The 20,566-nt window shown below is 35.7% G+C and overlaps 1 protein-coding gene and 1 long non-coding RNA gene across 3 annotated transcripts; one reads left to right on the top strand and one right to left on the bottom strand.

The window, feature by feature from the left end:
- The first annotated feature begins 32 nt into the window (after positions 1 to 32).
- LOC113179967 (uncharacterized) lies at positions 33 to 2,877 on the top strand. Of its 2 annotated transcripts, none has more exons than XR_003300405.2 (2): positions 33 to 720; positions 2,722 to 2,877. It is a non-coding gene; the product is annotated as an uncharacterized LOC113179967 (long non-coding RNA). The 2 variants fall into 2 exon arrangements; XR_013343426.1 differs by having other exon boundaries at positions 2,567 to 2,877.
- An 8,944-nt stretch (positions 2,878 to 11,821) lies between these two features.
- On the bottom strand, positions 11,822 to 18,715 carry Tmem126b (transmembrane protein 126B). Its single transcript, XM_026384731.2, has 5 exons — positions 18,613 to 18,715; positions 15,314 to 15,435; positions 13,483 to 13,676; positions 12,408 to 12,519; positions 11,822 to 12,138 (listed from the first exon to the last, which is right to left on the bottom strand). The coding sequence occupies exons 1-5, from the start codon at positions 18,691 to 18,693 to the stop codon at positions 11,967 to 11,969; spliced, it is 681 nt and encodes a 226-aa protein (XP_026240516.1). The 5' UTR covers positions 18,694 to 18,715; the 3' UTR covers positions 11,822 to 11,966.
- Positions 18,716 to 20,566: the final 1,851 nt, after the last annotated feature.

The following is a 20,566-nucleotide window of genomic DNA, read 5'->3' as shown; positions in this document are numbered from 1 at the left end:
CGGGTCGGCTATGAGGTTTGCCTCTTGTCGAGGATGCGCCTTTCACCCACCCTGGCGTCTCAGGACAGGCCTTGCAGAAATTAATTCTGGTATGTAAATTGGGTGAACCTAAACCGACTTCTACAGAAACCAACTTTGAGCATGTTACTCAACTTCCTGATCAGTAGAGTCCATCTCTTGAAGTTTGCATGGGGTATATGAAAACCACACAGCTGTTAGTAAGTGAAGGGAACTCTGGTTAAAATGAGAAGAGGAGCTGAGATTTCTTTGCTCCACCGACTTTCTACTCTCCCTTGGACTTTAAGCGCTTCGTTCCATGTTTTGATCTGTTGGGTTATTCCAACATAACCTGAGCAACGCAAGAGCAAGAACTTGTTTTCAGAGGATTTTTGGTGTCCTGCAAAATACCGCTTATTTGAAAGCAGAGTTGGACGAATGGGGTGAAAGAGAAACTGTTCCCAGAACATCCTAGGGTCTCCGTCGATCAAGAAAATTGAAAATCAGTGTGTTGGACCAAGACTGAAGACGTTTGTCTTAGTTCTCATCTCCTCAGCCTCTTTCTTCATCTTTAAAACAAAAGGGGAAAATATGCCTTCATTATTTTGTTAAGTTGTGAGGGTCCAATAAAAATGCGTACCAAGGTTGCTTTGAAAATCATTGAATTTTATCAAAGTAAGGAGAACATAGTATTCAAGATAAAGGGGAACCTTTATAGGCAAGGTGAGTAGTATAAAGAGCTCCAAAACTCCTTGTGTGAGAGGGATTTAGCAATATCACATCATCTGTAGTCAGAGAACCAGAAAAGAAAACAATTTCTCAGATTCCTAGGTGGAACGTTTCCCAGTAGGAAAGTTTGTGAGATAAATGCAGAGAGTTGGGGAAAACTAACATTTTTTTTTTTTTGGCATGTGAATACTTTTTTGTTTTCTGATTCTATTTTATACTCTTTACCTAATCTTATTTTTAAAGGTTTGAAACCAATTTTCAAATTAGTAAATGTTCATGCTGTGTAGAACTGGTAGCATGCCATTATGGATTAATAATGGAAATTTAGTATATTGACAATTTTAAAAATATAAAAACAGTAAACTAGACACTAAAGAATGATAAAATTTTAGTAGAAGAAGGTGTTACAAGTGAGGTTTGAATGTCAGAAAGTATAAGGTATTTAAGGAAATGGCTAATAGGTTAGCTTGGTTAGTATTTAATATTAAGGCAGAGAAAGGAAAGTGTTCAGTTTTTAGTCTCAGAGAACCAAATTCCTGAGAAGAAAGATGAATTTAAGTCTCAAGATGAAGCAGCAAAACAAGACATCATTAATTACCATTTACTATGAAAGAATTTGTGACTTCTGTCCATATTTTACAAGGCACCTGTTAGAGATTACATTAATTTACATTTGAAAATTAGATTATAATATGCCCTTCTAAAAATTATTTAATGGTTTTCCATAGACTTTGAATAAACTCCAGGTCCTTAATATGGTCTTTAAAATCCTGCATAATTTGACTCCATTCTCACTTCTCCCAAGTTAAAATATTTGAATTCTCACTTGCTGTGTTTGTCTAGATGCTTTGGTTTTTCAGTTCCTCAACTCTCCAAGCTTTTTGATGCTGTAGATTCTTTAGCCATGTTGCTCCTCTTTAACCACTCTTCCTCCCTAGATTTTACATGGCTGACTTCTTATTCTTTGGATTAATCAAACCTTGACTTTTCTTGACCACCAGTCTAAACTAAATTCCTCCTATTAGTTTCTCATTATCCTCTTTCTTTCAAAGCATTTATTTCTTCATCAAGTATTTATTGAGAACTGATGTTTCTTTCACTGGCTCTCAGGAGCTCATAGAATAGTGAGAGAGACGGACAAGTACAAAAACAATTTGTGAGTTCTGTGCTATTTTTGAGATACATAGAGGATACTATGGAACATCTAACTCTGCCTGAAATATCTAAGAAGGCTTTTAAGAAAAAAAGCTGATTCTCTCAGTGGCACTGCTATATCTTGTGACTTAGATGTTTGCATAGCAGACTTTGAAATTTCAAAGTGTGTTTCCTTCTGGGTCAGAGTGCAGATTTGTTTTCTGACACAGATATAAAGATATGTCTCCCTTATGAACAAAGCTTGAACAGCTTTGCTTGTAGCTCCTTTGTAAAATTAGGAATTACCTAATAATGGTATTCCTTTGCCATGACATGTATCCACTTTGTGTCTAAAACTGTTATGGTTTGAATCCGTAGTGTACCACAAAGGCTCATATGTTTAAGATTTGGTTCCTAATGCAGCAATGTTCAGCAGTATTGGACTTTGTAGAAGTGATTGGATCATGGGGCTATGATCTCATCAATGGATTAATCCATTGTTGGAGTCATTACTGAATGAACTTATTGGGAGGGTGTAGAAAATGTAGGAGTAGGACCTAGCTGAAGGGAATGGATCCTTGAGGATGTCCCCTTGGGAACTACATATTGTTACCTGCTCTTTCTGTCTCTCTCCCTCTTGCCCCCTCCTCCCTCTTTCCTGTCTCTCCTCTCTTTTTCTCTTCTTCCCTCTTTCTCTGATTTCTAGCTACCAGGATATGAGCAGCTTTGCCCTTGCATGCCCTTCCACCAAGTTGTACTGCTTCACCACAAGCCCAGAAACAATGGAGCCAGCTGACAATGGAATGAAACCTCTGAGACTGATCCAAAATAAATCTCTCCTCCTTTAATTTTGTTTTCCAGATATTTTGTTACAACGATGGAAAGCTAACTAACAAACATTCACCTGGGTTCACCTCCAAATAACTTTTGTGGGACTCAAGTGGCCAGATAAAGCAATGAAAATGTGAAAGCTCATGCCGCCTGCTGTGCCATGACTAATAAAGTCTACTTAATCTAGTAGGACTCACTGTCTCATTACAGTCTACTTAATCTAGTAGGACTCACTGTCTCATTACAGTCTACTTAATCTAGTAGGACTCACTGTCTCATTACTAGCCAAGTCAATGGAAGTGTGGCAAGTCAACTCAGCAGCTGGCATCATGTTGCTGCTTAGGAATTGTTTGATTGTTCAATGTTTGATTCACAATTGTATATTCTAGTACAGTAGTTGCTATCACACATGAGTATTAAGCACAGGAAATATACTAGTCAAAATTTCAAAATTGAGATTTGCTGTAAGTATAAAACATAAGATTTTGAAGATTTAGTATAATTTTTTTATATTATATATTGAAATGATAATAGTTTAAATATATTAGATGAAATAAAATTGTTTAGGTACAGCTACTAGGAAAATGTGATATTTATAGTATGTGGTTTGTAGTACATTTCTACTGGACAGTGCTGATTTAGAAGCTACATCTAAATTATTAGAAGGTAAAAAACTATTGTAATAAGTACACAGTTAAATATAGCAAATACGCGATCATAATACATCTCAGATTTTAATTTTCATCCTTCAAATTTTTGAGCAACTGATAAAGTGTTTCATTATCCTTACTATCAATCCATATCAGGGTTGCTTGACTTTTAGGCTCATTTCCTGGTGCAAAGGAAGTGTATAACTGTAGTTTCTAAACTTGCAGAGATATAAAGATTTATGTTCATGAAAGTGTAAAAGAAGGAAATTTTCTAGTCTTTCTTTCAAATGCCTTGCCTTCCATCTCAAGGTTGGAAGCAAACACTAAATCACAGTAGTTTGCTCACTGAGTTGGCCTGAATGGAATTCAATAGGAATTCTGAATATCAGACTGTGTTTCTTCATTATGTAGAAACTGTAAAACTACCAACTGGTAATGAATAATTGGAGATAAGGTTTAGAAGGTAAAATAGAAACAAAGAGTATGGAATGTCTTAAATGTCTGTCTAAGAATTTGCTTCCTTTCATTTGCTGTATTTACAGGAAGATAGTAGTTAAAAATGGGAGTGACATAATCATAATTTCACTTTGATACAATTAATATGTACAGAAAAAAATGGCGGTGATACTAGAGATGAAGATTAATTAGGTGTTTCCAAATTAAAAATTTGAAGACATACTCAAAAAGTCAAAAATCAAATGTGTTTCCCACTCTTATATCTGGACCTGTATTGTTTCCTCTCTCAGGGGTTGATGACAACATCCATCTTGATGGACAGGCCAGAAACCTGAGTTCCTGTACAATGACATTACTCCCTACAGGCTAATCAATCATGAACTTCTATTTTTCTCTTAAATATCCTTCATAACTGTCTCCCACCTAGGCACTGGAGGTGATTTGTTTATCTTACAGATTCTACTTTTGTCCTCCTTGCAGCCAGTTTTTGCATGGCATCTATGAAAATTTCTTATTCCCAACAGTTTAGCTGAACTTGGGCTGTACATAGAAAGAAAGGAAATGGAAATGGAGTTATAAATCTGCAATGCCTGTGATGCTTGCACTAGACCAATGTACTTATTTTCAAAGTAGGAAACGAAGAACAATTTGTCAAAGCATATTTTTTTTTCTGTTACTAAAAATGAATGTTGCTGTTTTGATTTACAAAAAAGCTTTGAGAAATTCTGAATAAGAATATCTAGATAATTTTATTATGGCCTGTCTGAGCTCTTTCTAACAACAAATATTGGTACTTAAAATAGCCAATCCAAATCAAAGAAAATGGAATCTGACCACTTACCACTATTTTAATTACTACTACCTTAATCTATCATCCTTCACCTGGACTATATATACCTTTCTGTGTTGCAAAGAAAATTCCAGGAATGTGGCTCTGACTTCATTGCTACTGAAAGTAGTTGATCCAGAGCAATTTCACATTTTCCAAAGATGATAATCAAAAAACCAAAGAGGGACTTTCAGATTCTAGAAATGACCGAGTAGCTTATATTGGATAAATAATTTTATTAATAATAATTATAAAACTGGGCAGTAAGATTTTAAAAGAGATTAGAAATCAATCAAAAGCATACATATAGAAGAGGATGTATTAATTTCTTTTTCTTTTTTTTTTTTTTTTTTTTTTTTAGCAGTGCTGATGATCAAACCTGGGCCTTTGTTTTTACTAGGCAAGCATGAATGCATTTTTTCAATGTTAAGTCACTTTTGTATTTCTGGAATAAGCCTCACTTTGTCATAAGGTATACTACCTTATATATATTGGTTTGCTAAAATTTAAATTTTTTTCATCTATGTTCATGGGGAGTATGGGACTGTTGTTTCTTTCCTTACAATATCTGTTTAATATCAGGGTAGTGCTGGGCTTTTGAAATGAGTTGGCAAATTTCTCTTCAATTATTCTGGAGAGTTTTATATTGGTATTATTTCTCAGATGGTAGAATTTACCAGTGAAGACTTCTGGACCTGGAGTTTTTCTAGTGGAGAGAATTTTAAGTATAAATTTAATAACTATAATAGATACATGGTTATTATGGTTATGTGTATCTTCAGTGAACTTCATAAGCCCTCACAAGACAAAATGAAATGTCCATTTCATCTAAGTTCCCAGATTTATTGGATTAAATTATTAAAAGTGTTTCCTTATTATCATTTTAATATCTATGGAATCTATAGTGAAGGAACATCTCTTTTGGTATTGGTCATTTGAATTTTCTTTTTTATGTTTGATCTGTCTGGCTCATGGCTGATCTTTTTATTTATTTATTTTTCTCTGATAGGGGGATTGAACCCAGAGGTGCTCTACTACTATAAAGTAAAAAGGTCTCAGTCCTTGCCTTCCTGTTGCCTCAGCCTCCCGAGTTGCTGGGTTTACAGGTGTGCATCATGTTTCTGGCTGATTTATCTTTTTTTTTTAATCTTCAATAATCAGCTTCTTGGTTTAATTGATTTTTTTGTTTTCTGTTGGATTTTCTGTGTTTGATTTGTTCTCCAGTCTGTATTATTTCCTTTCTTAATTTTACCTGAGATTAAAATACTTTTTTGTCAAGTTTCTGTAGATGGGGTCATTGATTTGAGATTGATTTTTCCCTATAACATTTAGTATTACAGATTTCCTTTAAGTACATTTTAACTGTATCCCACAGATTTTCACAAATTATTTTAATTCAATTAAAAAAACTTTCTAATTTCTCTTTGGTTTCTACTTTGATATGTGGATTATTTAAAAGTGTGTAAGTTTCCTATATTTTTAGTTTACTAGATACTATTCCTCTATTGATTTTTTTTTTTTTAAATTAGGGGTGCTTAACCACCGAGCCACATCCCCAGCCCTAATCTTACCTTATACTTTTTTTTTTTTTTTTATTTTGAGACAGGGTCTTGCTAAGCTGCTTAGGGACTCATTAAGTTGCTGAGGCTGGTTCTGTACTTGAGATCCTCCTGCTTCAGCCTCCTGAGTCACTGGGATTATAGGTGTGCATCACCATCATGCTGTTGTACTTTTTAATTTTTAATTTAACTCTATTATGGTCAAAGAATGTACTTGGGATGATTTGAATCCTTTCAAAATATTATTGAAATTTGTAATGCTGATTCTGGTCCATTTTGGTGTTATATGTGTGCTTGAAAAGAATGTATATTCTGCTGTTGTCCCAGGAGTTCTGAAAATACCAATGAGCACAAATTAGGGTTTTTCTTTTCTTTTCCTTTAGAGAGATGAAGTCTCACTGTGTTGCTGGTGTTGACCTTGAACTCCTGGGCTCAAGAGATTCTGCTGCACAGCTAGAACTATAGGCACAATCCACTGTGGCAGGCTGATAGTGTTGTTTAAGCATTCTTTATTCTTTCTAAATTTCTACCAACTGTTCAGCCAGTTATTTAGAGAGTGTTATTGAAATCTCCAACTATTCTGGAGTTTTTTATTTCTCTTTTCAGTTCTATGAGCTCTTGCTTCACATTTGCAAGATCCATTATTACACTTAGGGCAATTGATCCTTGTATCATCCTGAATAACTTTTTTATTTCTTGATATTATTCTTTCTTTGAAACCTATCTTGTTCAATATTAATATAGCCACTCCAATCACTTTCTTTTGATTAGTATTAGCATAATATAACTTTTCCATTTTTAAGCCTATGTGAATCTTCATATTTAATGCACGTTCTTATAGTTAATGTATAGTTGGATTTTAGCTTTTATCAGAATTGACAATTTCTGAATTTAATGAGGGAAAATTTAGACCATTTATGTATAATGTGATTTTTTTTTTGTATTCTAGGGTTCAGGTTTATCATCTTGGTATTTATTTTCTATTCATCTTATTGTTTTATGCTCCCTTTTTCCTTTATTCAGCCTTTATGTTTTGATGATTTGAATTTTAAATTCCATTTTATCTCTGTTAGTAGCTGTAATTCTTTTAAAAATTATAATGATTGTTTTATCATGTATAACATGTGTCTGTTAGTTTCCTAAGGCTATTGTAAGAAAGTATGAAAACAACAAATATTTTTTCTCACTATTTGGGAATCTAGAAGTCTGAAATCACTGTATTGGCAAGATTGGTTTCTAAGGAAGGCCTTGAAGGAGAATCTGTTTTTTGCCTCTCTCCTAGCATCTAGAGATTGCTGGCAATCCCTGGTGTCTCTTGGTTTGTTAAAAGCATCATTTCAGTCTCAGCTTCTGTATTCACAGTATTTCCCTGTGTCTTTGATGTGACCATCTTCCCTTTGTGTGTGTCTGTGTGCCCAAACTTCCCTTTTCTTATAGGACAGCAATTATTAGATGAAGGTCCATTGTAATCTGATCTACTTCATCTTAACTTGATTATACCTACAAAGACCTGTTTCCAAATAAGGACATATTCATAGGTATTTGAATTATGACCTAAACATTTGAGGAAGCACAATTCTACCCACAACAACATCTTTAGCTTCTCATAACCTACCTTCAAGTAATATTATGCCACTTTATATATAGTGTAAGAATCTTACTTTATACTTTCATTTCTTCCTTCCTCATCTGTGTTATTGTCATACATTTACTTCTACAAATGTTACAAGCCAGGTAATAAATAATTATTATTTTTCAATAGTCACTTTTTTTTTTTGGTACCGAACCCAGGGGTGCTTTACCACCATCCAATAACATATTCATTCATCCTGTAATAGGTACTTAGGTTAATTCCACTTTTTGATATAAATAGTAGGAATGCGGGGCTGGAGCTGTGGCTCAGGGATAGAGCACTTGCTTGGCATGTGTGAGGCCCTGGGTTCAATCCTCAGCACCCATATAAATAAATAAAATAAAAGATCCATTGAGGACTAAAAAATATCTTTAAAAAAATAAATAGTAGGAATGGGAGTGCAGATAACATTTAGACATACTACTTTCATTTCCTTTAAATATAAACACAATGGTAGAATTGTTGGATCCTATGATATTTCTATTTCTGTCCCCTACCCCTTGGGTGGAATCTCCAAACTTTTCCATAATGGCTGTACTAATTTATATGCCCACCATTAGTGTGAGAGTTCTCCTTTCTCTACATCCTCACAAGTATTTATTTTTTGTCTTTTTGATAATAGTAATTTTTTAATATTTTTCAGTTGTAGGTGGACACAATACCTTTATTTTACTTTTCATGTGGTGCTGAGGATTGAACCCAGTGCCTCACACATGCTAGGTGAGCACTCTACCACTGAACCATAACCCCAGCCTCTGATAATAGCCATTTTTGCCTGGGGTGAAATGACATCATTGTGGTTTTGATTTATATTTTGCAGATAATTAGTGATATTGAACATTTAAAAATATATTTCCTGGTCATTGTATGCCTTCTTTTGAGAAATGTCTATTCCAATCATTTATCAATTTTAATTTTTTGAAAGGTCAAGTATTTTATTTTTAAAATTTTTTAAATTCTAATTTGTTATTATGACAGCAGAATGCATTACAATTCATAGTACACATATAGAACACAACTTTTCTTATCTATGGTTGCACACAGAGTAGAGTTACACCATTTGTGTCTTCATACATGTATTAAGAATAATTATGTCCATCTCATTCCACTGACCTTCCTACCCTCATACCCCCTCCCTTCCCCTCCCTCACCTTTGGTCTATCTAGAGTTTGTCTAATCATCCCTTGCCCCCAACCCCAACCAGCCCCATTATGAATCAGCATCCGTATATCAGAAAAAAATTCATCATTTGTTTTTCTGGGATTGGCTAACTTCACTAAGCTTTATCTTCTCCAACTCCATCCATTTACCTGTAAATGCCATGATTTTATTCTCTTTCAATACTAAATAGTATTCGTTGTGTATATATACCACATTTTCTTTATCCATTCACCTACTGAAGGGCATCTAGGTTGGTTCCACAGTTTAGCTATTGTGAATTGTGCTGCTATAAACATTATTGTGGATGTGGCCCTGTAGTATGCTGTTTTTAAATCCTTTGGGTATAGACCTAGCAGTGGGATAGCTGGGTCAAATGGTGGTTCCATTCCTAATTTTCCAAGGAATCTCCATAGTGCTTTCCAAATTGGCTGCACCAATTTGTAGTCCCACCAGCAATATCTATTTTTTTAATATGAACTCAAAATTTATTACAGAAATTAAAGAGAAGGATAATGTGAATATATAAAAAGAAGAATTACTAAAGATCATAATTGATATTGAAAACTTTCCAGTCATATATTTTAACAACTTACTGTTGAAGATAATTAGTCTCCTTTTTACAATATGGATCAATAAGACCAACTGGCACAAAGCAGACAAAGTGATCGATACTAAGACATACGGAGTAATGGGTTGAGACAGAATATTCAGCTATCTTGCTATTTGCCAATTTCATTAGCATATCTGTTCTGGTTTATTTATTTTATTAGTTGCTTAAAACATTACAATGATCTTGACATATCATACATTTGATTCAAGTGGGGTTTGAATTCTTTTTTTTCCACGTGTACAGATTGCAGTATCACATTGGTTTTACAGCCACGTTTAAGCAATGTCCATTTTTAAAACAGATTATTAAAACACTTTTTGCTGTTGCTTATCTTCTGGATATTAATCCTTTGTCAGATGAATAGCTTGTAATAATTTCTCCCATTTTGCAGGTTGTCTCTTCACTGTATCATTTCCTTTGCTGTGTAGAAGTATTTTAAAGTTTGACATAACCCCATTTGTCAATTTTTGCCTCTGTAGCTTATACTTTTAAGGTCTTATTAAAAAAAAGATCTTTGCCCGTATCAATGGCCTGAAGTGTTTCTCTTGTTTTCCTCTATTAGATTCATAGTTTCAGGGTTTAAATTCCTTAATTCATTTTGAGTTGATATGTGAATATGGTGAGATAGAGGTCTAGTGTCATTCTTCTGTATGTGGATATCTAGTTTTCCCAGCAACAGTTATTGAAGAGTCTCTCTCCTTTCTCTGTTCTTGCTACTTTTGTCAAACTGTAGTTGGCAATAGATTTTTAGCTTTACTTCTGAGATCTCTTTTGTGTTCCATTGGTCTGTTCATCTGTTTTATGACAATATCCTGCTGTTTTGATTTTCACTACTTTGTAATGTTTATAAGTTAGGTAGTATGATGCCTCCAGCTTTGTTTTTAGTCAGGTTACTTTGATTATTCGGGGTCTTTTGTGGTTCCATGTAGATTTTAGGGTTTTAAAAATATTTCTATGAAGAATGTCATTAGTATTTTGATGGGGATTACACGAGTTTGTAGACCACTTTGAATTGGTATCAATATTAATTTTTCTAATCATGGATGAATTTTTTAAATGGCATCTTCAGTTTTTAAAATTTTATTTTATAATCTCATTTTAAACATCTTTCAATTCTTTGGTTAAATGCATTTCTGGGCATTGTTTATGAAGCTATTTTTTTAAACACTATTTTTATTAGTTGTTCATGGACCTTCATTTTATTTACTTATTTATATGTGGTGCTGAGAATTGAACCCAGTGCCTTGCACATGCTAGACAAGCACTCTACCACTGAGCCCCAGCCCAGCCTGTTTCTGAAGCTATTTTAAATGGGATTGCTATCTTGATTTCTCTTAGAGAAAGTTAATTACTGGTGTTCATAAAAGCTACTGATTTTTGTATCTTGATTTTGTATTTTGCAACTTCAGGTGGTAAAGGAGGTAAACAAAGGTCAACCTTGTCATATTTTTCAGATTATAAGGCTTTAATATAAAGATGAATATGGTTAAGACAAGGAGAATGAGCTGTGGGATTCTATTCTGTAAGGTCTCATCAAACAGTGTTTATTTAGTGAACTAAGAAAAAATGTGTAGTTTTTAAAATCTAAAGAAGCATTTAGTTTCTTGAGGGCAAGAACTGAATTTTTACATCTTTGGTTCTTAATGAATGGCAAATATATGTGCAATAAACGTTCTTTAAACTACATAGTAGGGCTGGGGTTTTAGCTCAGTGGTAGAGCACTTGCCTAATGTGTAAGGAACTGAGTTCAATGCTTAGCACTTCATAAAAGAAATAAATAAGTGAAGTTATTGTGTCCATCTACAACCAAAAAAAAAAAAATTAAAAACAAAACTCCATAATGAAGATAATTTTTATAATAACAAGAAACTAGTTAGTATACTGAATGAGAGTTTACAGTAGAGGAAATGGGCAGGATGTTATTTTCATACCTTGCTTTCTTGTAACCTTCCAATTCCTCCTTTAGAATTTGCTCATATTACTTTTCCCCATAACTTCCCTTTCTGCTTAAGTAGTTAGCAACCCTACTCCTGAATGCTCTCAAATTATGTACGTATCTCTCAAACCCTCTCATTCTAACCCCAGCCCTAAGGACCACTTCTTATTCCATGTAACACAGTGCCTGAGACATAGCAGGGACTTGATAAATATTTCGTGAAGAATATCTAACTGCATAGATCTGAGGCCCAAACCCATTTCCACATACAATGAGGAAAGAAATATGAAACTTACTTTTATTTTACATTTACATTTATTGAATTACTAAATATTTACTGAGTATCAGTTACATACTAGGCAAATGGGACAAAAACAGTTACTTTTCACTCTTTCAACAATGCATAAAAAATTCACTCTGCTGAGTTAGCTCATTCTTTCATTAATCTTCTTGTACAGTTTTCTCAAACATTCCATAGTGATGTAGGCCAATAAGTATTCCAAATGCTGTCTGAAAGATTAGGGGGATTGCCATTACTTTCATCTCTGTTTGACAAAGTAGTAACCAATGTAATAAAACTCTTCCTTTTGGTGGCATTGGAACAGTATGATACCTAAAAATGAAAAATAGTTAATAATACCTCCTGGGAAAATATAACAAAATACAAAAGTTCATCAATCTTCCCTAAACTGATAATTTCCATTATAGGTTTAATCATGTAGATAGTAAAAAAAATTAAATGTTAGCTATTTGGAATATCAAACTATTGTGTTTCCATTAGAATGTATGATTGATATCTAAGGAATAAGAAGAGTCTATTAACCTAAAAAAAGAAGGAAGAAAAACAACAAAGGAAGAAAAGGAATGGACAGAGAAACTTACTTGACTGCCAGACGTCCATTTTTAGAAAAAGCTAATGCACTGGGATATAAAATACCACATGTTATGCCAACCAGTGAACTTCTCAGAACACAATTTTCCTTGCTTATATTACCTAGAGAACAAAAGTAAATTTAGTCTCTCTTTAGAATTCAGGTTAAGCACTGTTACCTCAAAAAGTAGTTATTTGTATTGTGTTCAACCACAAAACAGTAGAAAAGATATTAGAAATTGAAAGTTGCTGACATAGCAGACTTAATATATCATTTTAGAAATGGTTTTTACTTTATTATGTGGAGAATAACCTTTTATGAATGTGCTTTGAATAGAGGCAACTTCATAAAAGAATACTAAACTAGCATACAGACACCTGGATTCTAGGTTAATACACATATTATCTGTGTCAGGTATGTGCTAGGTGCTAGAGACACTCTGACCAGTCTACCAGGGAAGAAAGACAAATAATTAAAAAAATTATGTGTGTTCAATGCTTTGGAAGTAAAATGTATTCAGAATTTATCTAGAAGTCTAACCTATCATGAGGGAATCGGAAGTTTCTCTGGGGAAAGGATCTTTAAACAAAGATCTAATGAATGAATTACAACTAGAGGCTCCATCAATTACTACCTGGAAAATTTAAGGTAAAATGAAGCAGGAAATAACATTATAAGCCCATAGCATGCCAGATACTATGTTAGGCATTTAACAAAAAGCATCCTTTAATTCCCACAACAATCCTGTGAGGTAATTACTATTAGTTCTAATCCATGGATAAGACAACTGAGATGATGAGAACTAGGATCTGAAATCATGTGCATAGTATGCCAATGCCTGCTCTTTTCTCAGTATATCATATTGTTTCTCAGGACTTGAACATGCATCAGTTTTGGTTACTTATTAACAATAATGCTTGACCTGCCTGATCAGGATTGTTGCATGGATCAAATAGGAAATTATATGTGAATATCCTTGTAAGTGGTAAAGCAAAATACAAATGTAAGGGATTTCTATTAGTATATGTTAATGAGTAACTTTATTTAGATATAACTATATTATATATTCATGAATTTAAATTTACCTGAATACAAAGCATCAGTTACAAGGAACTTATAAGTAACTATAGTGGATAAAAATGGAAGTGCAGTCAATGGTGCATATGTCTTCAAAGCATCATATTTAACCTTGAAGCAGTATCTGAAAATGAAGTTTGCAAATATTCCAAAGATACTAGCTGTTGTCCCAAGGAATACCATTCCAGGTACATTTAAGGTCCTAATAGGGAAAACAAAGGGAATGATTAAGTTTAACATAATATTCTCATAATAGATGTATCCTTTGCTCAGTAGTTGTTATTATATATTTATTCAGCATCAAATATTTCCTTTTTTTTTTCTTTTCTTTTCTTTTTTGGTACTAGGGATTGAACTCAGGGCATTTTACCTCTGAGCTATATTCCCCAGACCTTTTTCATTTTTTATTTTTGCATAGAGCCTCACTATGTTGCTGAAGCTGGCCTCAAACTTTCAATCCTCCTGCCTCAGCTCCGGTATTGCTGGGATTATAGGCATGCACCACTGTGCCTGGCCAGCATTAAATATTTCTTGAGCATTTACTATGTGAAAGGTATTTCTGAAGTGTCAAGGATAGGGTAGTGAACAAAACCAAACCAAAAAAGAAAAGAAATTCCATTCATCATGGAATTTGCATTCTAAAGAGAGGATTTAGGATGGTTCCAAAATGTAACTCTTTTGTGGCCATTAACTTGGACACAAATAAACATAAATATGTTCCAAGATGGCTAAATGTTATGGCTACTGACATACTTATTTCTAAGAATACCTTTTCTGCTATTAAAATAATTAATTTGCTTAAGGTAATCTAGGAAAAAAATTGCTTAGGCTATCTAGAAAATAATTATTTAATTAGCCCAAATACTTTCAAAATAACTTGTCTATGATTTATAAAACTTCTTCCACACAGAAACTAATATTCTCTAAATAGTGGGAAAAAAAATAAAACTTCTTCCAAAGTGGTCTGATAGATCCAGTTTTACTAACTTGGACTCATGAAAAAATCCAAAAAGTTCTAAAGTTAAGTATTAGTTGTCCTTTGACTTTATTCTTTTTTTTTAATTTTATTTTTTTATTTGTTCTGATTAGTGTGACTTTATTCTTGAGTTCTATTAATCTAAAAGCCAAATGGTAAATAAGACTGTGTATATCATGGAAGCTACATTCCTTTTTGCTGTACTTGGCACTGTGGTTGAGATTACCAATCCTAAACTGATTTTAATCATAACTGCTCATCAATGAAATATAAGTACCTGCCAAATATTTTTCTCCTAATTACTTAATTTTTTTTTTAGTTGTAGATGAACACAATACCTTTATTTTATTTATTTTTATGTGGTGCTAAGGAGCAAACCCAGTGCCTCACACATGCTAGGCAAGCCATCTGCCACTGAACTACAACTGCAGCCCCTCCTAATTACTTTTAATTAAAAAAATATTTACTATACAAATAATGTTTTTAACAATAATTCTGGGCATTTAAAAAATTTTTTGTTTTAGTTGTAGTTGGATACAATACCTTTATTTTATTTTTATGTGGTGCTGAGGATCGAACCCAGGGCCTCGCACATGCTAGGCGAGTGCTCTACTGCTGAGCCACAACCCCAGCTCCTAATTCTGGGCATTTTTTAAAAAAGAAGTGAAAGAAATTATGCATAACCTCAATATTCTGACAATTCAGTATTTTTATCTGTTTCCCTTTAGTTTTATTTTTGAATAAGCTTTATTCATAACCAACTCAATAAAGGTGACAGTTTCTTAGATAATCCTCAGAAACAACAGCAATACAAAAGATCTGCCAATGAAGTTAGTAACTTTCAGTACAGTTCTGTCTCTTACTTTTCTTTTCTAAGGTACTCGAATTTTCTTTCTATGATGTCGATGACCATTGGTCTTCTGAGTTTTGCATCTCCTAGAGAAAGACTGGGCTGACCATGCATATAAATTGCCATCTTGATGTCCTGGAAGACACAAAATTCCAGAACCATAATAGCTAATGATAAAACCTTATAAAATTCTACAGATTCAGACTAAAAAACATTTAGAGTTCAGTAAAGTACTTTCATTTGCTTTCATATATTAAGTGAATGATTCAATCAACATTTATTGAGCTCTTATTATTTGTTAGACACTGGCTTTTTAAAGTCACACAATACTTTAAGAAACTGGCAGAATTATGATCACCTCTACTTTTATAGATGAGGTTCAGAAATGTTAATTTGCTTTAGGATTTAGTATAGGATAATTGACTGAGATACTGAGTTTTTGTCTTCAGTACAATGTCCCCCTGTCATTCCAAGGAAGTAGCCAGTGCCCCCTCTCTGATCTACCTCTTCAGGTGGCAAAGCAGAAGTAGTCCCTGTTTGGTGACTACTGTCTCTTTCCTCTGTCTGTCATGAGCTCATTTTAGAGATTATGTTAAATTTCCTACAGAGGTAATAGAGAGCAGAGATTGCTTTCAAGAATAAGGAAAGAAAATCAGAGAGAGGGGGATACTGTTTCAAACTGGGAAGAGGCAGTAGATCATGGCTACCTTATTTTTTGTTACACATTCAGTTCTTCAGTAGCTCTTAGGGTGGAGGAAGGGTCTTAGTCAGAAGTAAGATCACCGCTACCTTATTTTTTATGTTACACATTCAGTTCTCCAGTAGCACTTGCGGTGGAGGAAGGGTCTTAGTCAGAAGTAGCTATATGATACATCACAGAGCCTGGCTTTATGGCACTGGGCTCTGAGGTTGATCCCAAGGGTCCTATGTCCCAAATGTAATAAATAGACAGTTGCTAACATCAAAGAACCATAAGGGTTTGGCTAGTAGTATCTTAACAGAAATCAGTGAGGAAAAAACCCTGGAGTCTCAGAAAGGATCCTCTGAATGTTCTGCTCTGGGTATTTGTATCTTTGTAAAAAGTTTTAATAATAACATTTGTTAAATATTGCACCACTCTGGCATGGAGTTTAAGAGTTCTGTTTAATTTCATTTAAACAAGGAAATTGGGACATTTCTGGCAAATCCAAATTTGTGGCTTTACTATGTAAGTGGAAGGTCTACTGATGCAAAGTTCAACCTTTTTATTTTACCTTCTTCAGATTAACCAATAAACAGATAAAATAGAAAGCCCTTTACAAATCACACCAATCTCCATTTTAAAAAACTTTTATAGTCAAGGGCATTTACTTAATCTCAAATTTTAGGAATCCTAGGCAAGAGAATTAAAAATAGATTGATTAATGAATGCAGAAGATGATAAATCAGTGGTTTTCTGCCTCTAGCATGAACAAGAATAACACAGTACATTTATCTGAAATGAGCTCTCTTGAGCTTTCTTCTTAAATATTTGGATTCAACAGGAGTAGGGTGAGGCCTAAAATCTGTATTTTATTAGCAACAAGGACTTCTAAGGCTGTGGTCTATGAACACGACTTAAACATTGCTGTAATACTCATTTGCTGAATGGGTGATATGTATCCATACTAACTCTTACTAATGAAAGATCATATCCCCCATAGGATAAACACAGAAGTCCTGGGCTCCTCTGAACCTTCTTATGGTGTTATAATACAATGAGTAATAATGGATCAGTTTCTTTCCCTGCATCATTGCAGAACTGCATTCAAGCCAGAAAATTTTCTTCAAATTTTCTGAGTTTAGGAAAAAACCAAAAAGGTAAAATATTTAACAAATTACAATTTTTCAGGGAATAGACTTAATCTTTTGTTTTCTGACACACTAATGAAAAAAGAAAGATGGGAGGGAGATTCTATACCTAACCCATCTACTGTACTATGAAGGTGGTTGTCAACATGATTAATCAGAAACCTTACATAAATTTTTTGTTCTGCAGTCATCCAATTCACTGAAGCTTACCAATCCTCCACCCCAAAAGAAAACTTTCAGGCAATGTCTTCTTGTAACACCTACCCAGTCTATACTCTCAGCTCTGTACATGAAAAAACAAAATCAAAATAACAACAACAAGAAGAACCCTCCTAAGTATTATGATTACTGGAAAATAAATACTGAACTAATGAAAACAGCGAATATTTATTGAATGCTTAATCTTTGCAAGGCACTGTCAAAGAAGTGATTACTTTCATTACACTCTCATCCTTAAAGCAGATAAACAAACTAGTAACTTTCAGAAAGACTTTATTTTTTGCGGTGCTGGGGATTGAACCTAGGGCCTGTCGGATGCTAGACCAGCGCTCTACTACTAAGCTATACACTTAGCCTCCAGAAAGCCTTTTAAAAAAGTATTAAAATGTAAAGATTTTGCTACAGCCAACATTTTACCTAAAAATTAACTAGGGAAAGATCACTCAACATATCATCACACTTTTACCAGTAAGAGTGCATACGCACACGCCTGTAATCCCAGCAACTCGGTAGGGTGAGGCAGGAGGATTGCAAGTTCAAAGCCGGCCTCAGTAATTTAGGGAGGCTCTAAGAAACTCTGCCAGACCCTGTCTTTAAATAAAATACAAAAAAGGTCTGAGGGTGTGCCTCTGTGGTTGAGTGCCCCTGAGTTCAATCCTAGGTAAAAAACAAAGGGGGGTGGGGAGAGTGCGTAAATGTAGGGTTATAGTTTGCAAAGCGCTTTAGTTTGTTGTGTTCTTATGTGTATTTCACTTGACCTTAAGAATTTTATTAACATTCACTCATAGAGCCCTCGGATAGTCAATGTCCTTGGGAACTTAAAACCTACCGAAAAGCCAGAATAAAAACAGTGAATTTAAAGGGAGAATGTGGATACCATTTAATATAAGAAAAAGCAAACAACTGAGATAGGGGAAATGTGGGAAGGCTTCCTGGAGGAAGGAACATTTAAGGGAAAATCTGAAAAGAGAATTTGGCGAGGGTGGGGAGGGACAGAAGCCAAGGACATATTCCTAATTAAAACAAGGGCCTATACAAAGTACGGAAGCAAAAGAAAATAAGCTGCAGATAATCATGATTAAATTTTAGGTCTTCTATTTTCCGCTTATTTCTAAAGCGACTGGCGGCTTGATTATGCCCTGCCTCGTTGGGAGCTGTTCATTTGAAATGTCCAAATCCTGTAGGTGCATCATCTCAGAAGAGTCGGCCAACACTTAGAAGCGGTGGAAAGCACTGCCCTTACCACTAAGAATTTCTGCCTACCTCGGGCGCTTCTCCATCTCCCACCGGCGTAGCACCCGAACCTTTCAGATCCGCACCAGCCTGTCGCCTGTGCGCCGCCATGTTGAAGGCCCACGTGACTCGCGGGTGGGCGGGGCCCCAGAACGCCCGGGGCGGGGAGTGGGGGCGGGAAGTGGGGGTGGTTTACTGCTCTCACCCCTTGCCTGAAGCTCGGGCCCGCCCCCACCCAGTCAAAAGCCGCGCCCTCCATCCGGCCTGGGATTGGGCTCGGCGTCCAGAAATTACGGGCATTCATTGGCTTCAAGGAAGTCCAGGCGCCCGTGGGCCCGCCCCCGCTTGCCAGCCCAGTAGTTCCTCCCCCTGCTGTTTGTCAGCCTCCCTCCCTCTCATCCCACCCTGAGGGGAACCAGGGGCGGCTGGGCGTTGGAATGTGGCCGCACGCCTTTCTCTTCTCAAGGCAACCGGGCTAGCTGGGCACTAGCAGCCCGCTCCTTTCACAGTTTCAGGGAGTCGCCTCTCTGACCCGAAAAAGCTCTGGCTTTTCAGGCACCTCCTCCTCAAAGCCTCCAACCCTCCGCCCCAGCGCCGTCAGAGCAGCCCGACAGCTTCCTCTCCCCAGGCTTTAGCCCCTCATATTCCATCCTTTCGCCCCGCTTGGAAAGGGACCGAGAAAAAATTTCCCCTCTTGTCCCACGAGAAGACCCCTTGTGGTCAGTGTTTCGGGGGTAGAGGGTATTACGAAGAGGCCTGGCGCGCGTTCGTGTTGGTTAAATGCCCAGCAGTATCTCCCAGACCCGCAGCCCCCGACCCTCCAGTCTCCATGTCTTAGAGAAGCCAAATTCGAGAGTTATATAATTTCTAGTGCTGCTGTTTCTCCTGACTGAGGAAACACTTCATCGCGTGGAGGGTGCAGGACATTTCAGTGCTCTCCTATATAAGATCGGGGTTGGGCAGGGGTGGCCAGCGGTGGCAGAGGGATGTCTTGTCTTTTCTCCAAAAGGAAGGTGGGTAGTTTGGAGAGAGATTGAAAGGGTGAACGTGGAAGCCAAGCAGCTGCACTCTCATTTAGTAAATCGAGGACTTTTGCACAGCTTATGCTTGCATACCTAATCCTACTACAACGTCTCCGAAAACACCTCTGGGGGGAAGGTTTGGTTTCTCCTCTCGAACAGTCTCAGTGTTTTTCCTCGCCGGATAGGGAGCTGCTTGGATGCGAAGAGATGGCATGATGTGAATGACTCCAGTGTGAAGAAATCTGCTTCGCCAACTCATCCTGCATCAAGTGCCCATTGAGTAGCACTGTCACTTTAATGTCTCCATGCCAAGGGATTGCTTTCCTTCGTTTCAATCCTCTCGATTAATACATGGGAGGATCAGAATCAGAGGGGCATTAAGGATCAAGCCTTGGGGGCTTGGAGAGTGCAGAAGAAAAAAATGAAAGTGACAGCAAGCTGGACCTGTTTTACCTGAGGGGGTGAGATCTGGAACTTCTGGTCCATTAAATCAAAAAGGGCCTTTAAGTCTGTGTTCTGCCAGAGAAAACTGTTCAAACTCCGCACCTTTTTTTAGAGATCAGACTCCAAGAGGTTTTTAAAAGTATTTTTTGAAAGGGGGAATTTAATATTTTCTCTAAGAATTGAGGATCTTTATCATCAACCAATTCGTCTTTTAATTTGATAATTTATAAAGTAATGAGACAGCTGTCTAAATTTGGTTTGTGCCTTAATTGAGTTGGTCATTGAACTTTCAAAAATGTTACTGCCTGAAGAGGAATTTTTATAACATTTCCTATGCTTTTCTCAGCTTAAAAAAAAAAAGTACGTCTTTTACAAAAATTGAAAAACTCAAAAGTCTTTTTTCTCTAAACACTGTGGGCAGTATAGAAAGTTTAGCTGTGGAAAAAAATACATCATTATTTTCTTTATCTGAAATAGAAGACTCGGCTTGGATTTCAAAATTGAAGGGTGAAGTGGTT

This window comes from Urocitellus parryii, chromosome 4, assembly GCF_045843805.1.
Source record: "Urocitellus parryii isolate mUroPar1 chromosome 4, mUroPar1.hap1, whole genome shotgun sequence".
Classification (NCBI taxonomy): domain Eukaryota; kingdom Metazoa; phylum Chordata; class Mammalia; order Rodentia; family Sciuridae; genus Urocitellus; species Urocitellus parryii.
This window is presented reverse-complemented; position numbering and strand designations above follow the sequence as displayed.